General features: G+C 42.1%; 3 protein-coding genes across 4 annotated transcripts; 1 reads left to right on the plus strand and 2 right to left on the minus strand.

The window, feature by feature from the left end:
• Positions 1 to 438: 438 nt before the first annotated feature.
• LOC104931529 (alanine aminotransferase 1) lies at positions 439 to 13,986 on the plus strand. Of its 2 annotated transcripts, none has more exons than XM_010746551.3 (11): positions 439 to 1,120; positions 10,587 to 10,676; positions 10,813 to 10,921; positions 11,352 to 11,485; positions 11,571 to 11,814; positions 11,907 to 11,986; positions 12,071 to 12,204; positions 12,937 to 13,111; positions 13,229 to 13,384; positions 13,464 to 13,576; positions 13,767 to 13,986. In XM_010746551.3, the coding sequence occupies exons 1-11, from the start codon at positions 1,013 to 1,015 to the stop codon at positions 13,855 to 13,857; spliced, it is 1,434 nt and encodes a 477-aa protein (XP_010744853.3). In that variant the 5' UTR covers positions 439 to 1,012; the 3' UTR covers positions 13,858 to 13,986. The 2 variants fall into 2 exon arrangements, with proteins under 2 accessions (XP_010744853.3, XP_027147144.1); XM_027291343.1 differs by lacking the exon at positions 439 to 1,120 and adding an exon at positions 10,003 to 10,238.
• Positions 461 to 7,929, minus strand: sharpin (SHANK-associated RH domain interacting protein). The gene is made up of 9 exons (XM_010746550.3): positions 7,496 to 7,929; positions 4,195 to 4,369; positions 3,441 to 3,533; positions 3,210 to 3,351; positions 3,028 to 3,118; positions 2,659 to 2,944; positions 2,304 to 2,407; positions 1,394 to 1,492; positions 461 to 1,295 (listed from the first exon to the last, which is right to left on the minus strand). The coding sequence occupies exons 1-9, from the start codon at positions 7,778 to 7,780 to the stop codon at positions 1,242 to 1,244; spliced, it is 1,329 nt and encodes a 442-aa protein (XP_010744852.2). The 5' UTR covers positions 7,781 to 7,929; the 3' UTR covers positions 461 to 1,241.
• A 97-nt stretch (positions 13,987 to 14,083) lies between the features above and the next one.
• dhx30 (DEAH (Asp-Glu-Ala-His) box helicase 30) lies at positions 14,084 to 20,486 on the minus strand. Its single transcript, XM_027291301.1, has 19 exons — positions 20,281 to 20,486; positions 19,953 to 20,074; positions 19,737 to 19,847; positions 19,375 to 19,641; positions 19,134 to 19,283; positions 18,894 to 19,046; positions 18,298 to 18,762; positions 17,615 to 17,998; positions 17,440 to 17,518; positions 17,237 to 17,341; positions 16,965 to 17,140; positions 16,653 to 16,859; positions 16,483 to 16,564; positions 16,176 to 16,369; positions 15,930 to 16,089; positions 15,686 to 15,843; positions 15,416 to 15,516; positions 15,191 to 15,330; positions 14,084 to 14,565 (listed from the first exon to the last, which is right to left on the minus strand). Exons 1-19 carry the CDS (start codon positions 20,450 to 20,452, stop codon positions 14,312 to 14,314), a joined length of 3,480 nt encoding a protein of 1,159 aa, XP_027147102.1. The 5' UTR covers positions 20,453 to 20,486; the 3' UTR covers positions 14,084 to 14,311.
• Positions 20,487 to 21,906: the final 1,420 nt, after the last annotated feature.

Below are 21,906 nucleotides of genomic sequence, written 5' to 3' on the forward strand. Positions count from 1 at the left end.
ATTGGTGACTCTAAATTGGCCATAGGTGTTGAAATGTGCCCTGCAATAAGCCGGCGACTTGTCCAGGGTGTACCCCGCCTCTCGCACAAAGTCAGTTGGGATAGGCTCCGGCCCCACAACATCTTGACTCTGTTACAGATAATGGATGGATAAACAAGTCATGTTTACATTCAGTTTCTCAGCACAGCACTGGGGCATCCTTGAGGTCTAACATACATAAAGCCAATTTTTCCTAGTTTTTTCCTACTCTCTTCTGCCCTTAAAGCCAGATTTCTGCACATCTTGGCGTTCTACTACATCTTTCCTGTATCTGTGTCACTTGAGTATAGCTGCTGCTGATCCCTTCAGACTGATTAAACCGGACTTAATGTGTAAAATCCTCCTTTAAGCTGGCGTATGAATACAATTTGTCCATCTATTAACTGGATCTCAAAGAACGCACCAACAAACAAAACTGGGATTTGTTTAGTTCCATTATGTTTATTCAGCTAATGCAAGTTTATTACAGTATCGTGTACTGAAAACAAAATCATTCCATTGCTGTCACAGCTCAGAGGGAATCGAGTGAAATTAGATCAACTGCTAAAATGTACATCAACTACTCAATGCATCTTGTTAAAAATAATACACTTAATACAATGTTATAAAAAAATAAAAGCACTTGACAACCCTGTAAACACACCGTCTCTTCTCGGCCATGGCTTCCAACATTATTTATGGCACCGGCAGATGACGCAGACAGAGTATCTGATGACAACAGCTTCAGCTTTCCTCTTACTTCACAGCTGGCAGAAACTGAAAGTCTCCCTCATCTTCAGCTGCAATCAAACGCAAACGCACATCATGTCTCTCTCACCTAAAATAAATATTAGGCCGTCTGTGTTGTTTGCCACACGCACGCACACACACGTAACACCCTGTAAATAAATAACAAAGAGGTCAGGCCGAATTCTGATGTATGTCATGGTCGTGTCCGTAAGTGGTCAAAGCTGACGCCCTCTGTCTGCAGTTCATGTCTGAGCCCTGGCCAGTGCAGCTCTGCGTCATGCTACAGTGCTTCAAACGTCTTCAGCAGCAGCCGGCCTGTCGAAGGACTCTCAGTGCACTTGGCAGTCTTTATGTGAGTATTTTGTCAAAATGTACATGGCAGATCTAGCATCCTCATCCATGTGTATGTGTGTGTGTGTGTGTGTGTGTGTAAATAAGTGTAGACGTGGCGGCCAGACAGCGATGACGGGCAGTCAGCTGCTGCTGCTTAAACCAGACTCTCCTCGATCCTCTCTCCTCCCTCTCTCCTGCGCGAGAGAATATAAAAACAAACAGGAGGTGAATGTCACTGAAGGAAAACGTTACAAAGAGCTTTACCGACTGCTAAAAGATACCTATGCAGTACCTGCTGGATGTGTGTGTCAGGTCTGGCTGTGGCGCAGATTTCACAGCCCGGACGGGACGGCTTGTTGATGAAAGTGCATGAGGGACAAGCCCACTCCGTCTGTTGAAAGCATGTTCACGCAGATATTTAAAAATTAGAATTAACAATTGAACTCTAAACACAAAGTCAGACAAACTCACAGATACATTCTCTCCATCTAGGTCCATGTGTATTAGCCGAGCTTAGCTCAAATATTTGAAGCGCACAGGATCAATTAAATTTTATATAGCACCAAATCATAAAAGCTATGACGGTTTCCATATAGTCTTTAAAATATTAGACATAAATAAAAGAGACCCAACAATTTCCGCCATAAGCAAGTGCTCGGTGACAGTGGTAAGGAAAAATGGCAACTACGGTTTCTAAAAAAAAAAATTGATTACTGTTACAAAATGTATTTATTTAGCCTTTTATCAAAAGTTCAACCTCCATCCCTTTGAGCTGAGGTACTAGTTGATGCATCCGGCATTAGGACAAAGGTAACTTGTGGAGTTTTCTGTTTGAATGTTTACATTCACCAAAATGCACTGTGTGTGTGTGCGCATCTTCGACGCCCGATGAGCAGACCCTCCTCATGAAATATTTGCAGAGGAACCACCAACAATATTTACATACATGTCGAACGCTAACATTCTTCTTCCCCGCCTTTGCTGACACTTTGCTACAATTCTTGGCACGTCACTGCCACCGACTGACAATTATGGGAAAAGCATTACTCTATGGTGCTAATAGAACCACTAGTGGCTCTATTCCACTACATTAAACTACATACATATCATAAAAAAGGCAGCTATGATAAGTATGTTGGAGGAAAAGTTAAACTCCCACTGAAATAAAATTCATCCTTATTGCTGTGTAGTCACTAACATACCTGTGTTTTGCTGCCTTTGTTGGCGTGATCGTTGAGCTGCAGATGCTCAATGTCGAGGACATCTTTGATGTCACCCGGTCTGTCGCTTCCTCCGCCTGTGCTCCCTGATGTTGACAACAAAAAAAAACAAGTTTATAGAGCAGTGTGCTCCATGGAGTATTTATGATGAGTCAGAGAATATTTGGATGTGTTTTGTCTGCTTGTTTCTAATTCAGCACATTGGATTTGATTTGATTTTGATTGATGATGAACAATGACAACAAGGTTAAAGCCATCTGTTACATCAGATGAGTAATGTAGGATGGACTAAATGAAATGAAAGTTTTGTAGATAGGGGTACACGTGTTGAACTCACCCTGGTTGTTGTGGGGAAGCCTCGAAGGCAAGGTGCTGTAACCCCTCCAGTCTTGGGATGTGGGTCCGTTTCCCGGTGGGAGAGGTGGGGCGAGGAGGGCGCTCTCCAGGTCCTGTTGGAACAGCTGGCGGGTGATGCGGGCTTGCCGTGCAGAGATCAGGTACAGGTACGCTGTATCGCCGTCCTTCTGCACCCCGTAGGAGGCCAGTGACCTCGGCTCGGTGCACAAGCACTGACCGATCACCCAGCGCTGCACGCGAGGATGGAAACCGTACTCAAGAAAAACCTGAGGAACCAGAACAAGTGGGAGTTAGCGAATGAAATTCTATTCCACCCATTTAATTATTGGTTAATTGACAGTTTCCTTACCTGTTGCTTGAGTGCAGCCACAGTCATGTATGGAAAGACTTTGACCGTGACACAGCAGGATGACGAAACATCCTCCACTACCACGGATAAACTGCAACACAGACATGGCACTATGAGTCGCAAAAAGGCCTGGATCAGTCACAGGGATCTTGAACAAACCCTCAACACTTTTCATTTCTCACCTGATCTCTCCGTCTGCGTAGTTCTTTTCAGACAGCTGAATCGTCAGTGCTGCTTTTTGCCTGGCCAGAGCGGATGCATGCTGCGAGGCGGCCTGTGTGTCACCGGCTTCAATCGCCCTGGCGAGCTCCAAGCAAAGCTCCTCTAAAACCGGCCCCCCAAAAAAAGATGTAACAATGAAAAGTGACATTTCTAGAAGCATGTTCTGAATAGAAAGAAAGAGATAAACCCACCAGTGAGCGGCAGCGAGGCCGAGCTCCACTGCTCCATAGCTGCTGCTGTGTGGTTGAGTCTGCCATCTGATTCACATGTGTTAATATTTGCAACTGTCAGGAGGAGAAACAAGAAACAAAAGGTCTTAAAACACACACCAATATCAACAGATACCAGTATTTATTCTAGCCGCACGTTGCTGATAAGGACAAACCTTTTTTTTTATATCTCATTTCACACATCAGACACACATTACACTTAAACATATTCAAGAATCTAACTTGAAGGATTCTTGTAGCAATCGTGGGAATATTAAAGCCCCTTGATAGCTTTTCTTTTAGTCTTTGGAGCATTCACAGTACATGTTGTTTTACTGAAAACTGACCTTGAGTTGCTGTAGGTTTATAAAATATTTATTAGACAGCGGAAGGAGCTCGAGGTGCATCTTTGCACGACGTGTTGCTCTACTGTCTTTTTACCTGTCATAGGATTTCCGCTAATATAAAGACAAACAGGGAAGCTGACCACCAGGACAATCTGCTTTCATTTGTTTGCTAATTTAATAAACAATTACATAAACCACATAGAAACAATGTTACGTGTAAATAAATAAATCAGGCATCTAGCTGAAGCTAATTTGCATCATTTAAAATTAGAAAATAGCACCAATGGATTTGATAGATCAAACAGAGTGTGAATTAGTGAGTCACCTTCCTGATTGACTATGATCATTTCATTTTCAAGAGATTTAAGCAGCTTTATAGCCAAACCGACCTCTATGTGCCTCCCTTAGTGATGACATCACCACCGTGGCCCACTCCTCGGCCTCGCGGTCGCAGCGGAAGTTGAAGCGGATGCAGTCGTGGGGCGGAGCAGCGAGACGCATCTCATGGCAGCGAGGGGATTTGACCTCGTATTGCACCGAGCGCAGGTCAAAGTCTGCGATGAACTGAGTGCAAAACAAAACAAAACAAGTCAGTCTCGACAGGCGTGACGTAGGAATGAAAAAAATAAAAAGTTATGTAGATAAATAAATAAATATAAATAAATTATGTGTGTTAAAGAAAAATGTGCATTATAATGTCTAAGAGCTAAAGGTGAAAATCCAAAATTCACATTTGAAAAGCTGTTTGGATGTTCTCCCTGAATATGGCTAAAACAATTTATCAGTTATTGAAATAGTTGAGGAAAAGTCTCCCAGGGACTCTACAGCATTGTTTAATGTTCGGAAAGAAAAATCCCATCGCAGGCCTTTTGCAAATAAAAGGCCGTTTGGGTCATTTGCAAATGCACATTTATGACAGAAGAACCTTTTGTTAACCGTTTAAATCCATGATTACATGTGACATAAACATGGGAAAAAGTACAAAGTGTGGATTTATAGTTTTATAGTATGAGAAAAAGTAAAACAACCTGATTAAATGTGTGAGAAAGCGAGTGAAGTTTGCATTCTGACAGAGAAAGACTCAAACTTCAGTGAGTTTAAACACGCCGTGTCCTCTGACATTCACCGCGTATACGCTCTGAAATGACTTTGTAATGAAGGTTCAGACAGACAAACCGAAAAGGAAGCTGGCAATCAAAAGGATAATCACGCAAATCAAGAAAAATCACAACAAAGCTGATGAGGAGTCTGTCTGGAGAGTCTACAGAGATGAAAGGTTGATTCTGGGTCGTTTCAGATTTTAGAAGACGGCACAGAGAGAACTCGACAAGCAAAGGTCAGATTTTAAGAGTAAAGTTAGGATGAAGTGAGACAAGGTCAACGTCAAGCATGATCAAGCATGTCTGAGTTGGGACTGATGTAGCCAATGACAGTAATCACCCATAATACTGAAAGAGAAAAAAGAACTCGTGCTTATACTGAAATGAGTCCCACAGTGTCGGAGCAGTGCAGCACTTTAATACAACCTGAAGACTGAAATTAACTAAAAGAAAACTAGGATTGACATTACTAATGTAAAGACTGCCTATAGAATATCAGAAAATAATAAAAGATGCCGTTATAATTCTTCAAATCCCAACATGATGTACTCAAATAGCTTTTTTTTTTATTCGATCAACAGTCCAAACGATCACAGTTATGAGAAGAAAAAGCAGTAAACCGTCACATTTGAGAAGCTTTAACCACTGAATTAGTTCCAAGGAAGCTGACTAAAACTAAAGCAGATCATCTAAAAAGATTCACCTTTTTAGTTGTACGGACGACAGTAACTTTGCCAAACTTTAAACATGCGCGGTACGTGCTCAAAAGATGCCAAGAATGTGACACAGTGAAACCTGTTTGAAGCCAAGACAAAAGAGGGCTGGTAGAGGAGCAAATACAAGACCTGCAAGGCCGAAAAACACAAAGCGTGGTGACGGGGTAGAGGAAAAGATGCTCGGCTGCATTTTCAAAGAATTGAATGAAATGCTTCAGCGGCCATGAGAAGAACTCAGGAGGACAGCTTGAACACAGCATGCAGCTCGGGCACGATTTCTGACTAAGATTAAATAATTTACAGGAGATTACTTGATGGTAATCGTTATAAACAATTCAACACTTCTGCTGTTTAAAGTGACTTTCCACTAATTATAGAGGTGAGCATCAGTCGAGGTTACATTTCACATTTCACTATTTCAGTCTGCTGATGAAATCGCAGAGTGGAGTTTGAAAGAGTTGGGCTTCGAACAGGCAGGGAGGGGCCTGGTGATAGACACTATTTAGTTGCCTTGTGGGAACTGTAGGACCCAGTGTTTTTTTTTTGGATCTTGATGCTTACTAGGAACTAAAAGTCAGTATAAACACGACCTCTGCTGCTTTAACTTTTAACTTGTGAGTCTCAGACTTTATGGAAGTGTGACGCTGAACTGCTAAGGAGCCCCTTTAACGGGTGCCATACCTCCTCTGTTCAGAGGATCACATCTCAAACTCGACTCAAGGCTCAGCTCGACATTGGTTTCGTCGACTTCCTCAGTCGGTTTTGGGTTTTGTCAGCCTCAGGTGTTCTCAGGCTGATGTTAGGAATCGAGCTCAGTGCGTGTTGTCACAAGGTGAATCGTCAATTTAAAGCAGTTTATCCCACTCGGGGTTGAAAAGCATTTGATTTAGTTTTTGTTATGGCTCGTCGTTGCATCACACAAGACATGAGACGGTGGTGAAGCGTCTAGGTAAATGCAACTTGTGATCTGTGTTCAAAGTGGGTGTGCGGGGAGCCCGAACTTCCTGTTCCTGCTCATTTCTGGCCCACATTGTTATTTATATCTGTGTTATACCCTACGTTCACGTCAACAACTCTTGTTTATCTCATATAAAAAGACTTTAATCACCGCACCAAATGTGAATTAAGTTAGAAGTGATGACAAAATCCATTTTAAAAGGTCTAGTTTTTCAGGTTTTGTAGAATTATCGACATTTGTGTGGGACAAAGTGTCTTCTTGACCCATGCTTTCGAGACTTTTCAAACAAGACACAGGGTGACATCAGGTACATGAATCACAAGCGTGTCAAGCCACAAATGACAAACACACAAAGCAGAGAGAAAGGGAGGATTCATTTGTTGACAATCGACGGGGAAAACACGAGGAAAGTCTCACTGCAGATGTTTACCAGCATGTCCAGTTGAAGGATTTCCCCCTTGATGAAGCCGTGATTTGAAAAAATAACTATAAATGTGTAGTGCTTGTTGTAAAGAATGAAAATGAAAGTGAAAGTTTAAAAAAAATAAACCTTCTTAACTACAGAATTACACATTTATAAATAAGCTGAGGCCTTTTTTTGTTTTATAGGAGTATAGGAATATAGTTATAATGCTTTAGCACTAATCTGGAGTTCTTTGTGAGATGTTAGGGAAGCAAAACAAAGATGATCTGCTCTGTGTCAGCTCAGGTAAAACACTTTCTGGTAAACATTCAATGAAATCTGCTGATTTTTTTAATCTGCAGGTATCAGAGCTCCTGAAAATGGCGTGTAAAGGCCTGAGCTGGTATCAAATATAAATGTGACTGAGTAAGGTGTTTGGTCACACACACACACACACACACACACACACACACACACACACACACACACACAGGTGTATGTGTGAAGTCTCACCACACTGCGGTTTCCGCTCGTGTCACGCAGAGCCAGTCGGAACTCTCCGGCCCGGCTCGGGTCCATGCTGAGCTGTAGGCGCAGAGCCTCGCTGCCCGCTCCGGGGAGACACAGCGGACGGATCCCGGAATGACACACCGAAACCCGGACTGACATTAACACGGTGCTGCAGCAAGCCGTCAGCGGAGGGCCGCTGCTGCTGCTGCCGCTGCCGCATGCAGCCTGCTGGGACGAAGAAGCAGGAACCGGGGCTGGAGGAGCCCAGCCGCCCGAGCTGAGAGCCATGTCGGGCGGGTAGGTCCAGAGGCGGAGGGAGGGTGTCGGAAGCACCCGCGGCAGGTGTTACTGCTGCCCCCCCTCCTGCTGCTGCTGCTGCTGCTGCTGGTTTATAAGCTCCACCAGGGTTTGAACACACCGCGTTTCTTCACGGGCAGGCTGTGGTTGTCACCTCGCCTCGCAGATTCGTCCATATCGACCCGAGAGAAGAGGAGGAGAGGAGGAGAGAGGAGGAGAAGAAGAGAGGAGGAGAAGAAGAGAGGAGGAGAAGAAGAGAGGAGGAGAGACACGGAGCGAAAGAAAAACAAAACAGGAAGGACAGCGGTACGAGCCGTATTTATGTCCGGATTGAAACTTGGCCGTGAAACGTCTGAGCTCGGATAAAAAAAACAAAATGAAGTGACTTCTGCAAAAGGACGTGGCCATACCATATGATACATAATAATATAATATATAAAAAAACACATATCATTTCTATTCAGTTTATTTTTTTAAAGGAGAAAAACAGCTGTAGATGTAGAGGCGTGTAACTAACTTTATTTTTTTTTTATAGTAGCGATGCTTAATATAAATATTTAAAATTCAAGAAAACAGATTAATTATCATAACTGGTTATTAATATATAATACATTAATTCCCTAATATTAATCTATGAGTATGAAGGTCACAATCAATCATCAACACCTAAACAATTTAAAAAAAAATAAATGTCTTTTAAATTTTTGTTTTCTTTCTAGGAAAAATAGAAAAATAGTCAAAAATCTGTAGCAGCTGGTGGCTTGACTCGGCAGCATGTTTTCTGCTGAAGATAAAAAGCATTAAAAAGCACAGAAGCAAGACAATTAGTGAGGAATAAAATAATATAAAATATATTAAACAGCCCACTTTCAGCAGTGTGGAGAGACAAAATGTCATTACTTAAGAAGCAATAATAAATATAAAACATTTAACAGAAAACAGCAAAATGATGCATACAGAGACAGGTTGCATGATTTCAAGAGCCGAGATGAGAGGTTAGTTTGTTTCCAAACTTATGAAAGAAAGAAAAGCCAGAAAAAATAAAGTCCTGATTCAGAGATAGACTTGTTGCCATCTGCATTATGGAAAACTGCAGGCACACACTTCATAGATAAAGATATAAATCTCACAAAGACACTTCCCTGCTCTCACGAAAAACTACAGATTGTTGCTTTATTGCACTGTAGTTCTTTGTACTGCGGTCACGCCAGCCGCTCCAATATTTTCAAGTGCGCCCTTATTGCGACTTTACGGCAAATACTTTGAGAAGTCAGCGCGAGCTTACTGCAGCGTGTGGACACTTCTGGTTTTCAAAATAAGACGTGGGTGTTAAATGTATGTTTATTTATAAAATATGAAGAATGGTTACAATTTGATTCAATTGATTGATTAAATTTGATTTATGTGTGTCTCATAAAACAAGTATGATCCTGCACTGTTTCAATGCTCATATTTACATTATGAAATATATTAAAAATTCATTAAAAATATGACCTATAGAAAGAGATGTGTCTCATACAGCAAGTGTAAATCTACACACTTCTTTTTATAGCATTTTAACACATGTCATATTTTTTTATGAATTTTTAATACATTTCATAATGTGCATATGAGCATTGAAGCAGTGCAGGATCATACTTGTTTTATGAGACACACTTTTTTTTTTAAATCAAATTTGAACCATTCTTCATATTTTATAAATAAATACACGTTTAATACATTTAACGCCCACGTCTTATTTTGAAAATCAGAAGTGTCCACACGCTGCAGTAAGCTCGCGCTGACTTTCCCAGTATTTGCCATAAAGTCGGCAATAAGAGCGCACTTGAAAATATTGGAGCTGCTGGCGTGACCACGCGAGTTTGCAGTAGTGCTAAAGACATTTTGGCATCATCCTATAAAATAGGATCCAAAATATGTCCTAAGACTAACTGGCAGCCAGTGTGAGGACTTTAGAGCAGGAGTGGCGTGAGCTGTTTGCTTTGTGCCAGTTAAAACTTCAGCAGCAGTGTGTGTGTGTTTAAGCTGTAATTGATTTATAGACTTTTTGTGAGAGCAATACATGACAGTAGTTGAGCCTACTCTGCATGGGGATCTGGTTTTATCCAACTCAGTTATAGTCTCAGTACAGTCAGGACAAAAAGTTAAAATATAACCGAGAAGTAAATCTGATGGCTGTCTGTTAATAAGGTACCAATTACCACATATCTTCAATGTTTATCTTTAGAAATCCTGTCTATATGCAAATAATTGAACTTGAGGCAAGTTGGTCATTGTGACACAGCTCAGATCAGGTCAGCTCAACAGCAGCTGCTGGTCTGATAGAGGTGAAGAGATCACAGAGATGTCTGTCCTGCAGGAGATCAATCCAAATGTGAGAAACTTAAAGCAACTGGAGTATGTAGTCCTGGCAAGACGAGCAAACCAGATCAAGGAAGAACTTCAACAGGTTGAAAAAAATAATAATTTTTTTGGATCTGATTTGTTCTGTACACGTGTCATCTATTGCACATCTGTCCATCCTGGGAGACTCTGTGGCTCTTCCTGAGGTTTCTTCCACCGTTTCCTTTTTTTTTCTGTTAAAAGGTTTTTTTGTGGGCAAGTTTTTCCTCACTCGAACCGAGGGTCTAAGGACAGTATTGTAAAGCCCTCAAATACAAATACAAATAAAATTTGATTTGATTTGTTTTGATTTGATTTGATTTGATTTGATTGGATTTGATTTGATTTGGTTTGTCTGCAATATGGATTCTGAAGTCTGTTGTCCAACCTTTGATATCTGCTTTAAATTCACCAGGGAGCGAGAAAGCCATACAATACAGTGATAGATGTCACGTGGGGTGACATACACAGGGCAGGTGTGAAGCCTCTGTCATTTGTGCGACAGGTAATCTGTGACCTTGAAAGACATCTAATCTTTAACTTATAAAAGTTTTAAAACTGCACGGCAAGTTGAAGAATCTTCTCTTGACTAAAAATGTCTTCAACTGTCTCTCTCTGTACCGTGTCTTCATATTTGTCAGGTTCTCGCAGCATGTCTTGACCCCACGCTTTTGAACAGTGATAAACTGCCAGCGGACGCCAGGCAGAGAGCTCAGAGGCTGCTTGGAGGATGTGTTGGAGGGAGTGTAGGTAAGTGCAGCATATGGTGGTATTACAATGAACGCGTTGAAGAGCCAGCTCACGTAAATTACAAAAGAATTTCTACTTTTCTTTCGACTTCTACTGATACCCCGCCAAGCAGAGAGTTTTGGTTTCATCTGTCTCCAATTTCCATCCCAAACAAGTGGCACCCTCCATCGCTGTGAAGTGAAGCCAACTTGGAAGTGCCCAAAACTGCCGTTTCTCAAATAGCCCTTGAGGCTGGCTACAAAATGAGTCAGTCTCCATAAGGCCCCATGTTAAAATGTTCAATATGTTTGCACAGCTTGGTACAAGAAACATTTTGGGCTCTATAGTTGATTTACCCATTCATGACTGTACTGAGGCTGAATTTTTCAATAATTCACCTGTTGAAATTATATTAAGGCTTCTTAAATTAGAAACTGCGTTTTTTCTTCAGGTTCATATACTGCTACAGCGGGCATATCAGAAATAGTCCACAGAATCTCTGAGTTCATAACAAGAAGAGATGGTGGGGTTCCATCCCACCCTGAAAACATATACATCAGCCCAGGCTCACAGTGGGCGCTCACGGTAATGATGAAGATCACTCATTTACCGTATGTGTTGTACCATAATCGTCCTCAGGTTAACATGATCTTTTAACTGTGCTTATTAGAACATTCTCAAAATCTTGGTGAACAGCAAGAGTGCACCCCAAACAGCTGTACTGACTCCACTGCCATGCCACAGCACTACCACTCTGTCCATAACTAGTCTGGGAGCAGTTGCCATTCCCTACAACCTCAGTGAGGAGCAAGGCTGGGCGCTGCAGATGGAGGAGCTGCATCGAGCGCTGGAATTTGCAAAGGGAGTCTATAACCCCGTCGCTCTGTATGTCATTAACCCTGGAAATCCCTCAGGTAGTAAAACCTCACCAGCATGGAGATCATCTATACTTTTCAGTCAAATAAATATGTATCACATGGTTGTTTTCATGCCATATCGCCTACAGGTCATGTTCAAAGCAGAAAATCAATGCAAGATGTGATCCGGTTTGTCTCGGAGAAGAGGCTCTTCCTTCTGGCCGATGAGGTGGAGGTCGTCTGTGAAGGCACAATGAGAAATTCATAAACACATGTGGTCATAAATGCTCACGTTCTCTGTCTTTTCACACAGGTCTATCAGGACTTTGTTTATGGGGAGCATGAGTTTGTTTCTTATAAGAGGGTTCTGGCAGAGATGGGTCCCCCTTTTGCAGACACAGTGGAGCTGGCGTCCTTCCACTCAGTATCCAAAGGCTTCACGGGCGAGTAAGTTTTTAGTCATGATGTGTATCTGCCATTTACTTTATGCCAAAAGTTGTGATTTATAGGTCCAGTGTGTAACATTTAGGGGGCAGAAATGTAATATAATATGCATAACTGTGTTTTGAATAGTGTACAATCACCTCGTCATCAGTTTGTTACCTTAGAATCAGCCTTTTATATCGGTCATATTGAACCACCATCTTTCTAAAGTAGTCCAGAACAGCTCTAGTTCTCTAGCTCTAGTTTCGTGACTTCGGGCTTTTCATGTGAAGATGGAGAGAGTGAGGCAAAGGGGTTGCAATCAGCAACTGCATACTAGGTGACACTAAATCCTACACACTAGTCCTTTAAGAGGCTAAATTGTAATTTAAACAAATCAAATAGGATTAAGTGGCATATACAGTGTAGTTGCTGATTGCAACTCATTGCCTTACCCTTCAGTGAAATGGGCAAAGCCAGTGTTTGATTTGTCCGTTCTGGCCTACAGTTATGATTTTTCAGGTGATTACACATGAATAAAGACATAGTTATGCACAATACATTCAACTGCTGCTATCTCACAACGAGACCAATGAGACAAGAAGTCCTTATAACGCTCAGAAATCTGGAAAATTGTAAATCTGGAAAATTGTAAATCTTCAATGTCCATGAGAACCAGGCAAACTCTGTCTGCCCAAAAAAAATGAGATGAGATGTGATCTTGAATAGTTACAGACCTCTTTTCTCTCCCACCAGGGGTGGTCTGCGTTGTGGATATGTGGAGCTGGTAAATGTGGACCCCGCTGTCATGAAATACATCTACAAAATGTTCTCGATGGACACCTGTGCACCTGTGTTGGGTCAGTTCGCCCTGGATCTGATGCTAAACCCTCCACAACCAGGAGATCCCTCATATCCACTTTATAATGTGGTGAGACTAGAGATACAAACTGTCTTTAAAGCCTGCTTCTCCTAAAGAGATTAAATTATTATGCTAGGCACCAGTTTGATAATATTGTTTGTTCTTGCTTTCAACTCTCTTCTGCAGGAGACACGAAACATCAAGACTGCGGTGGCTAATAATGTGAAGAGAGCTTGCGAGGTTGTAAACGGTCTGCCAGGTTTCTGCTGCCAACCAGTGCAAGGAGGAGCATTTGCATTCCCGAGACTGTATCTGCCACCTAAAGCCATTCAGAAAGCCAAGGTTACAGCTCTGTCTAGGAGCAAGTGTACTCCAGAGACACAGTCATTAAAAAGTCTAATTATATTACATCTTATTTCAGGAGATGGGAATGCAACCAGATACGTTCTACTGTCTCAGACTACTAGAGGAGACTGGTGTGTTTGCCAGTCCTGGTTGTGAGTACGGACTGAAGGAGGGCACCTATAACGTCAGGTATAATACAGCTTATAAATCAAGCATCATTAGTCTGAATACCAGGCTTTACTACACAAAATTTTAATTAGGGACAAACCATGTTTTGATGAGGATAAGTGCTCCATTTCATTTTTTACATTAAATGTACACTGTAAATTAATTTATGGAAAATGTAACACAGACATTTAACTCACTTTTCTGTCTGCAGATTTTGCATCCTCACCCCTGAGGATACGATGGAGGAATTACTGGGTCGCCTGACAAGCTTCCACACACAGTTTATGAAGGATTTTTCTTAAAAACTTATTTTCTTCATCTTTCTGCAGTTCAATAATTCATTTGAAACAACAAAAAGGACCCAAACAATTTCCTCATGTTGGCATTTGAACATTTATTGCAATAAATACAACTTTATGTACTGCATACAATCTTCATAATGACCTTTGGCCAATGATTCTCTGTCTTTACTCTTTTGAGTAAAATTCAACTTCTGTTTTCCAGAAAGGAAATAATCATTATGAGAAACCACAGTCCAAAATCCAAACCAATGGATTTCCTCACACCATATGAGGTCTTTCATTTACCTCAAGAAGAAGACTGCTCTTCAAGAGTCTTGAATAGTTCAGCACATTATATACAGGCTCAATTACAAACAAAAAGAGACAAAACAAATTAGAGTGCATCATCCTCTTTGGTTCCCCTGTACCAGCCAGCAGATCCAACATACACACATGTATAAAGTGCTCCATGTCATCAGTCCACCTCACTGTCGCTGTTCTGAACAAAGGGGTTTGAGTCTGTAGTGTTGAGCAGCTCCACGAGTAACGAGATGAGCTTTCCATCTTGATCAGAGTTGGTGATCGCGTTGCCAGGATTGTTGAGGTTACGGTGCAGCATGGTTTGGATGGAAGTGCGGAGATCCCACAGCAGCTCCCAGGTCTGAACCGGCAACTCGCAGCGCACCAGAGAGTTTCCAATAAGAGATACTTCCACTCTGTCTCCCTTCACTGGGACATGAGAAAAAATATGACATTTAAAAATGATTTACTTTAAGTCTGGCAGAAACACATCTGTATAACATTTTGTATAGTTACAAATTGTTTATTAAAGCACAGGCCTGAAAGAAATTAAATGTATGAGCTATTAAAACTAGTGGATTTTGTGTCTTTTGTTGAAATTCTTTACTGTTCAAGAGCAAGGTCAATAAATCAAATGATCTGGGGGAAAAAAAAAAAAGAAAAATCTGGTATCTCTGGCAGTCCGAGGACTGTAATCAGTCTAGCGAATCATTTCATTTCATAGGCTGGCCAACTTCTGTGCACTCATTTCACATGCATGCATGTGTTTTGGGGGAATGAGGGGGCAAAAAGGTGCACAGGTAGCCTGGTAAGCTGAATTACAGATATTAAATCAGAAATCTTTTTTCGTCAACTGTCAGTGATGATGGTGACAGCACAGTTAGTCACTGAATAATGCTGGAAAAATGAAATTGCAGCACAGTTAGTCACTGAATAATGCTGGAAAAATGAAATTGCAATTCAGTCTGATTATCAGGGCGTCTCCAGCACACCAGTACCTTTATTTATTTATTTATTTATTTATTTTTAAAATGGAGACCAGTAGATGTCCTACCTGACTCTGAGATATCACAGTCTGTGAACAGCAGCAGGGCGAGGGGATGGACAGCAGAAGAATCTCTGATGAAAACATTATCGTTGGACTTGACAGCGCTGAAGAACGTCAACCAGCGACTAGGGAGCTCTTTTTTCCCTCTGCGACACAAGACGACAGCGTTTACACACGCACTATAAAAAAGTATAAAATCTGCTGTAGCTGAATTCTGGAGCACGTTCAAACCTGTTCACTGAGGAGCGGTGAAGCAGTACTGGCCCACTGAACGTGCGGAAAAACACACTGTCTGGGCGGAAGCGTCCTTTGGTCACAGCACCTTTCTTCACCTGAGAACAAACAATAAGTGTGTTTTTTGTTCATCCATGCTATGCTGGAACGTATGTGCAAGTTTTTGAAAGACAACCATAACAAAAATTGCAACAAAATGATATTTGAGACTTAAAAAATACCAGGGAAATAGAAGCAGTATAATAGACTTCTTTTGTTGCCATGTACCTGAATGAGGTTGGGATAGAGTCCAGCCAGCAGTACAGCTTTTAGGAGCTCATCCTGGTTGCTGTGCTCGTTGTAGAGAGAAGTGTGACGCTGGCATTCATTGGCGTGAGACACCAGCTCAGCTTCCTGCAGGTTCGTGCTAAATTGAGAGATGAGACCTGCAGCAAAATAGTAAGAAGTTGATTTATAATGTAACAAGACTGCGATGTCTAATAGGGTGACTGTGCGCGAGTGTCAAACTAACCATTGATGAATCGAAGGCTGAACCTCGACAGAGTGTGTTCTTCCAGATATCCCTCTCGGTCCTCTCTGTCCCCCTCATGCTGGACTTTCCTCCAGCCCAACACAGCCTTAACGAACACCAAATAGTCGCTGTAGGTGGACCCGCTCAGAGCCTCTTTCGCCTGGACATACAGAACGCAGATATAATTAGTACATGTTTTATGTTCAAACTACACGGATCAACAGGTGGGTTGTTAAAACAGCTCACCTTTTTGACTTGTGCTCTGTTCAGCAGGCTGTTGTGAAAAGGGTCTCTGGTCAGACATGCAGCGACAGAGAGCATGGGCAGAACGCATCTGAACATGGCGCTCAGGACCAGCACTTTGCCCAGGCGAGGGTCACATGACAGACATGCAATACGCTCTCCTAAAGGCGTCAGGGTTTCTGTCTTGTCCAGAACGCCTAAAGAAATGAACATTTGACAGCTTAATCCTCAACCGATTGTGTAATGTTAGACACACAGGATGGCTAAAACCTCACACAAACCAGAAGGTAAGTAAGTGTGAGTCACTCACCGATGTCTTGTAGATTTCGGACAGCATCTCTCACGGCTTGCTTCTCGGGACTGTCCAACACTTGGGATAAGAAATCTACAGCCTGCACAAACACAAAAAACAAAAAGCCATCAGTCAATACATCATAAATAAAAGATATAAATTAACAAAAGCCATTATTCTTTCAATACCTTGCAGTCAGGACTGTGGATTTTGGCTTGCACTACTAAACTTTCCAATGGTGTGCGCAGGATCTCAGGGACAGGAAAGGGAGTCATGGACTCGAGCTGCTTTCGTGGGAACAGGTGGTAGGACTGTCCCGGCTGACATCGACCTGCTCTCCCCTTTCTTTGAGTGGCATTAGAGCGAGATATCCAAACTGTGTCCAGACACGAGACCTGGAAGATTTGTTCTCATTTTACATGATTCCGTCAGAAAAAAACAAGTCGCAGACTTGATTTTTTTACACATCTGAAATGATTCACAATGAAACAGACACTAACCTTAGTCAGTGGGTCATAATTCTGTTCTTTATGAGTTCCTGTATCCACCACATGGACGATGTCATCTATGGTGATCGAGGTCTCAGCAATGTTAGTGGTGAGGACGATCTTTCTCTGGCCCACTTGAGGGCGCTGGAACACAACCTGCTGATCTGCTACTGATAAATTTGAGTGCACTGAAGAGAAAATAAATAAGAAACAAATCTTAAATCCGGTCGCTGTGCTTGCAGGACAAAAGACAAGTCTTTGTAAATTTGTCTCAACTTTCTTACATGGCACAATCATCTGCGAGCCTGAGGAAAACTGCTGCTTCGCCTCCAGTTTCTCTTGAACAGCCCTGATGTCCTGCCAGCCAGGAAGGAAACACAACACTGCACCTGAAGCATGACGGGAAAGAATGTTTAACAAATACAATTCAGGCTTTAGCTTAAAAAGATTTTAAAAAGCAGAAGATGAGAGGTACTGTGCTCGTTACCTGGCTCTTCACATTTGTCTATGTGCTCGATTACATCAGCTACTAAATCTAGATCCAGTGCAACCTCGTGTCTTCCTCCCTGAAAGATGAGAATACATAGTCATGAGACACAGGACAAGTGAAAATAAACATACTGAAGAGAATCTGAATGTAAGGCACATAGACATGAACGCACCTGCTTGTCTGTGTGCACTCTCTGCTGGACTGGAAGCGGGCGTCCCATCTCTTCCATCACATCCTCCAGGTATCGGTCCTTCACCGGGTGCATGAACCCAGGCACTTTCACGACTGGACAGCCTCCAAAGTACTGAGCCAGCCGCTGCTTGTCCCCAGTAGCGCTCATAAGCACCACTCGTAGGTCGGGGTTATTGTCTAAACAGGACTTTAGGAGAGCCAGCAGCAGGTCTGTGTTAATGTCCCTCTCGTGAACCTCGTCCACCACCACGTGGCTGATTCCCATCAGGTACGGGTTCGACTGCATCTTCCTCAGCAGGACGCCCACCGTGAGGAAGAGCAAGGCTCCGCCACTGTGCTCCGGTGGTCGGCTCTCAAGTCTCACCTATGCAAAGAACAATATTCATAGATTTATCCACAGATGTACATCACTATAAAAACATTAGCATAACAAAGAAAGGCACTATCTTTAGGGTACCATCTAGGTGTCTTCTCACACTTTTTAAATTGAATAATTAATTTAAAATTTTCTTCTATCATCAACCATTATTTTGTTCTGAAAAAGTTTTGATATTTCTGCTACATCACTACAGAATGGTCAATGCATCCCTCTAGAGGCCATATCTGGTTATTGCAACAAAAACAGTCAATAACAAACACAGTATACTATAAACCAGTATCTACCTGATATCCCACAGAGCCTTTTAAAGCCGGACCCATCTCATGAGCAACACGATGAGCCACGGACACAGCGCTGATCCGCCGTGGTTGGGTCACCAGGACGTTGCACTCGGCCCCTTCACCAGCTCTTACGCTCTCCTCCAACAGGAAGCGGGGGATCCGTGTCGTTTTTCCACATCCTGTTTCGCCAGCGATCACCACCACCCTGGAGGACCGCACTGCCGAGACCACGCGTTCGCGGTGGGCATCGGCCGGGAGCTCCACATTCAACACGGGGTTCGCCTGCTCCCATTCCTCCTGCAGGTAGGCGCTGAGCTCCTGAGCCTGCTGTTCAGACAGGGGCTTGTATGGCCTGCCTGTGATGGCGTCTGACACACAGTCTTCCTCCTCGTTCGCCTCATTTACCGTCTGCCGTTCTCTCATCTCCTCGTCTTCCCAAAGCTTCTGTACTTCTGTTGCTGCTGGGTACTGTTAGAAAGACATGAATACATCACGACATGGTCGAAGGTATGAGGACCGTCCAACAACAAGTCGAGACTTTGCACAGCAGTGTGTGTTCACAAACTTTTGTAGTACACATACACACATGTATGACTGACCTGTGCGAGGTACTCTCTCACGTCTTTCTCCAGGTACTCTGGGACTTCCAGGGGTAGTGGACGCCTCTCTCGCTCTCCAGCCTCCCTCACCTGCTCACGATGGTACTTGGCATGAGTCAGCGGGTTGTTGTTTTTATCCAGCAGCTCCAGCTCCTAAATGAGGTGACATGATACGCATGTTAACACAACTCTAACATAATTTCATAACATATAATTTCTCCAAAACAAAACAACCCTGACCTTCAGTTTCATGCAGGCCAGAGCTGCTGCCATTTTCTCCGCCGTCATTCGGTTGCTCGCTGTGGCTGAGAACGTCATCTCCTCTGGCCAGCGCACGTTCAGCTCACACCTCTTTATCTTCCCTCCTGTTGTTCTATAATGAAGCAGCTCCTGTAAAGACAGCGAGTGACAACTTTATAATACACGATCAATGTAAAACAACGCTTTGCTTTCATTGTGCAAAAGGATGAGAGATACAAACCCTGCTTCTGTTGGATGACGTGGCCACCTGGAGGACCCTCGAGAGGAGAGATTTAGGTTGTGGAAACAGGGAAAGGGCTTCAGAGATATTTGAGGCGTCTTCTCCGGTTGGCAGCTGCTGTTTGTGCTCATCCACTTTCATACCGGGCACAATGAAATTCTCTTTCAAGCCGTCTTCGTAATCATGAAGAGCTGAATGTAGCCCCCCTCTCTTCCGGCCAGTTCTCCTGTTGGGGAGCTGATTATCTGGACCAATGACACCCATTTCCTGCACAAAACAATAAGAAAAATCACTATATATATATCGGGAACAAAAGGAAAACATGTGTCTGCTTTTTACAATCTGAGATCACTACAGCTTACTCTGAGTTTGAGACAAGCAGCAGCCGCAGCAATCCGCTCTGCGTCGACCCTCTTGGAGGCTTGACCCTCCTCTTCGATCTTGCAGGGCCACATTAGTCTGACAGTGACTTTCTAACAAAAGCAAAAAAAGTTACAATACAGAATTCAGACACATTATCTCTCAGTGACACGGGATATTCAGAAACCACTGCATCTCATCATGACTTCTGTCCTGACCTTGACACCAGCATGCTCCGTGCAGCTGTACTGGATGAGCTGGGACATGTCGTTGACTCCCAGTGAACGGGAGATGGTGTTATTCAAGAGACCTTTAGGATCTGGAAACTCCTCCAAGAGGCCTAATGAGTAAAAAAAACAAGTCAGACACACAGCAAGGTCAACCACACGATACCTCCACTATATCCTGAGCTTAACTCCAAAGAAAGACCCCCAGACACACGCTTGAAGAGGATGTGTTCACACGGTGGGTGTCCTTGAGGTTTAGCGGCGCTGAAGCGGAGCTGTCACCGGTTAGCTCGCACGAGGCTAGCGGTCACACACTCACCTCGTTTGGTCTGGAAAGGTGATGGACCGAGCTCCTGAAAGCTTCTTGCTTTCGTGCTATACCACTGCATTGGTCTGCTCCACCTGGACGCTGTCTGGCCTCCTGTGTGGACACATTTGGCGACATTACACAGAGCTCTGAGCCGCACGAGTGAAACGCCGGGTAGCGCCATCTTTAAACTACAATTTCTTCTTCTGCGGCAGCGATTTGAGGTAGAAACGGCGACAATTTCTTCTTCTGCGGCAGCGATTTGAGGTAGAAACGGCGAGCTCACAGCGACACCCCACGGCGGGAGGGTAACATGTGGTCTTATAAATACTGTACATGTACGTCATTATTCCCCATGTTTACGAATACACAATAATAATAATAAGAATAATAATAATAATAAATAAAAAATAAATACTGTACATGTACGTCATTATTCTCCAATGTTTACGAATACACAAATAATAATAATAATAAAAGTAATAATAATAATAAAAATGAAAATAATAACGATGAATAATAGATGATAATTTAAAAAAAATTACAATAAAAGTACTGTACATGTATGTCATTAGTTTACAAATAACATAATAATAGTTGTACAAATAAGAATAACAACAACAACAAAAGTGAATGATGGATGATGATGATGAGAGGGAGGGATATAATAATAATAATAATAATAATACAACTAACAGGATAATTTCAGATATATCTCATTTTCAGTATAACATTACATTACATAACATTATATAGCACTAGAATTATGTATACAGTGGTAAACACAGCTAACTGCAGCTATGAAATGCATCCATTCAATAAATACAGCATGTAACGTGTTGTGAAGTGGAGGGGACCTCCAGTATGCCACACTGTCACCCTGTGTATGACCCTCTCTAACAAAATTCTAGATCTTCAGAGAAACATGAAGAATTCATCAATAAGTAAACATTTCTCTTCTTGTGGACCACTAGACAAGCAGTGAAGAAGGCGGTTAGACTGACTGCCCAAACCTGAGAATCAGTGGCTGCTGCTTCTTATACTGGATTTCAGTTTACATTAATGTTCTCTGAAGTTACACAATAATAAGGAACATTTTTTTCCTGCACCTAAATTATCAACAATCTACTGTATTTTATATATAAAAGCAAAAACAAGCCACTTAAAACCAGCTTAATTTCAAAAGCTGTTGCTGAATTCATTAAGTAGATTAATGAAGTAGATTTTAAGGGGAAAATGACTCTGATTAACACATAATATTCCCTCACTGTAGAATCCCTCAATTATTCATTTATTTATTTACCACGGACGATAGATATGAATACATAAAAATCAATTTATGGTTTTATTGACTCTTTGTTAATGTTTTTTATTTTACAAGGGCAAAGCGTAATCCCCTTAAAACGTTTTAATGACCAATAAGAAGATATTTAGGAGTATAGAAAGACGGAGAGTAGGGCATCCCTTTATTTACACATTCATTTGGAATACCTTGATTATGAATTTAAGTATTTTTTCACTGTATCAATATATTTATTACATTATAAATGGAAAAAAGTTAAACAGTCTAATTGTCTAATAGGATTTTAAGTCATACAGTACATAACTTTCTTCTGTCCTTAATTTACCCTCCTGCCA

This window comes from Larimichthys crocea, chromosome II (genome assembly GCF_000972845.2).
Source record: "Larimichthys crocea isolate SSNF chromosome II, L_crocea_2.0, whole genome shotgun sequence".
NCBI lineage: Eukaryota > Metazoa > Chordata > Actinopteri > Sciaenidae > Larimichthys > Larimichthys crocea.

What these genes read in the sequence shown, in the direction of transcription:
- LOC104931529 (XM_010746551.3), top strand. Translation starts at nt 1,013, where the DNA reads ATGTCTGAGCCCTGGCCAGTGCAGCTCTGCGTCATGCTACAGTGCTTC. An exon ending in GTGCACTTGGCAGTCTTTAT is followed by an intron (nt 1,121 to 10,586) that starts GTGAGTATTTTG and finishes TAAATTCACCAG; the next exon opens with GGAGCGAGAAAGCCATACAA. An exon ending in CTCTGTCATTTGTGCGACAG is followed by an intron (nt 10,677 to 10,812) that starts GTAATCTGTGAC and finishes CATATTTGTCAG; the next exon opens with GTTCTCGCAGCATGTCTTGA.
- sharpin (XM_010746550.3), bottom strand. Translation starts at nt 7,780, where the DNA reads ATGGCTCTCAGCTCGGGCGGCTGGGCTCCTCCAGCCCCGGTTCCTGCT. An exon ending in CGAGCGGAAACCGCAGTGTG is followed by an intron (nt 4,370 to 7,495) that starts GTGAGACTTCAC and finishes TTTTGCACTCAG; the next exon opens with TTCATCGCAGACTTTGACCT. An exon ending in TGGCTGCACTCAAGCAACAG is followed by an intron (nt 2,945 to 3,027) that starts GTAAGGAAACTG and finishes CTGGTTCCTCAG; the next exon opens with GTTTTTCTTGAGTACGGTTT.
- dhx30 (XM_027291301.1), bottom strand. Translation starts at nt 20,452, where the DNA reads ATGGCGCTACCCGGCGTTTCACTCGTGCGGCTCAGAGCTCTGTGTAAT. An exon ending in TCCACAGTCCTGACTGCAAG is followed by an intron (nt 16,565 to 16,652) that starts GTATTGAAAGAA and finishes GTGTTTGTGCAG; the next exon opens with GCTGTAGATTTCTTATCCCA. An exon ending in CTGTGATATCTCAGAGTCAG is followed by an intron (nt 14,566 to 15,190) that starts GTAGGACATCTA and finishes CTCATGTCCCAG; the next exon opens with TGAAGGGAGACAGAGTGGAA.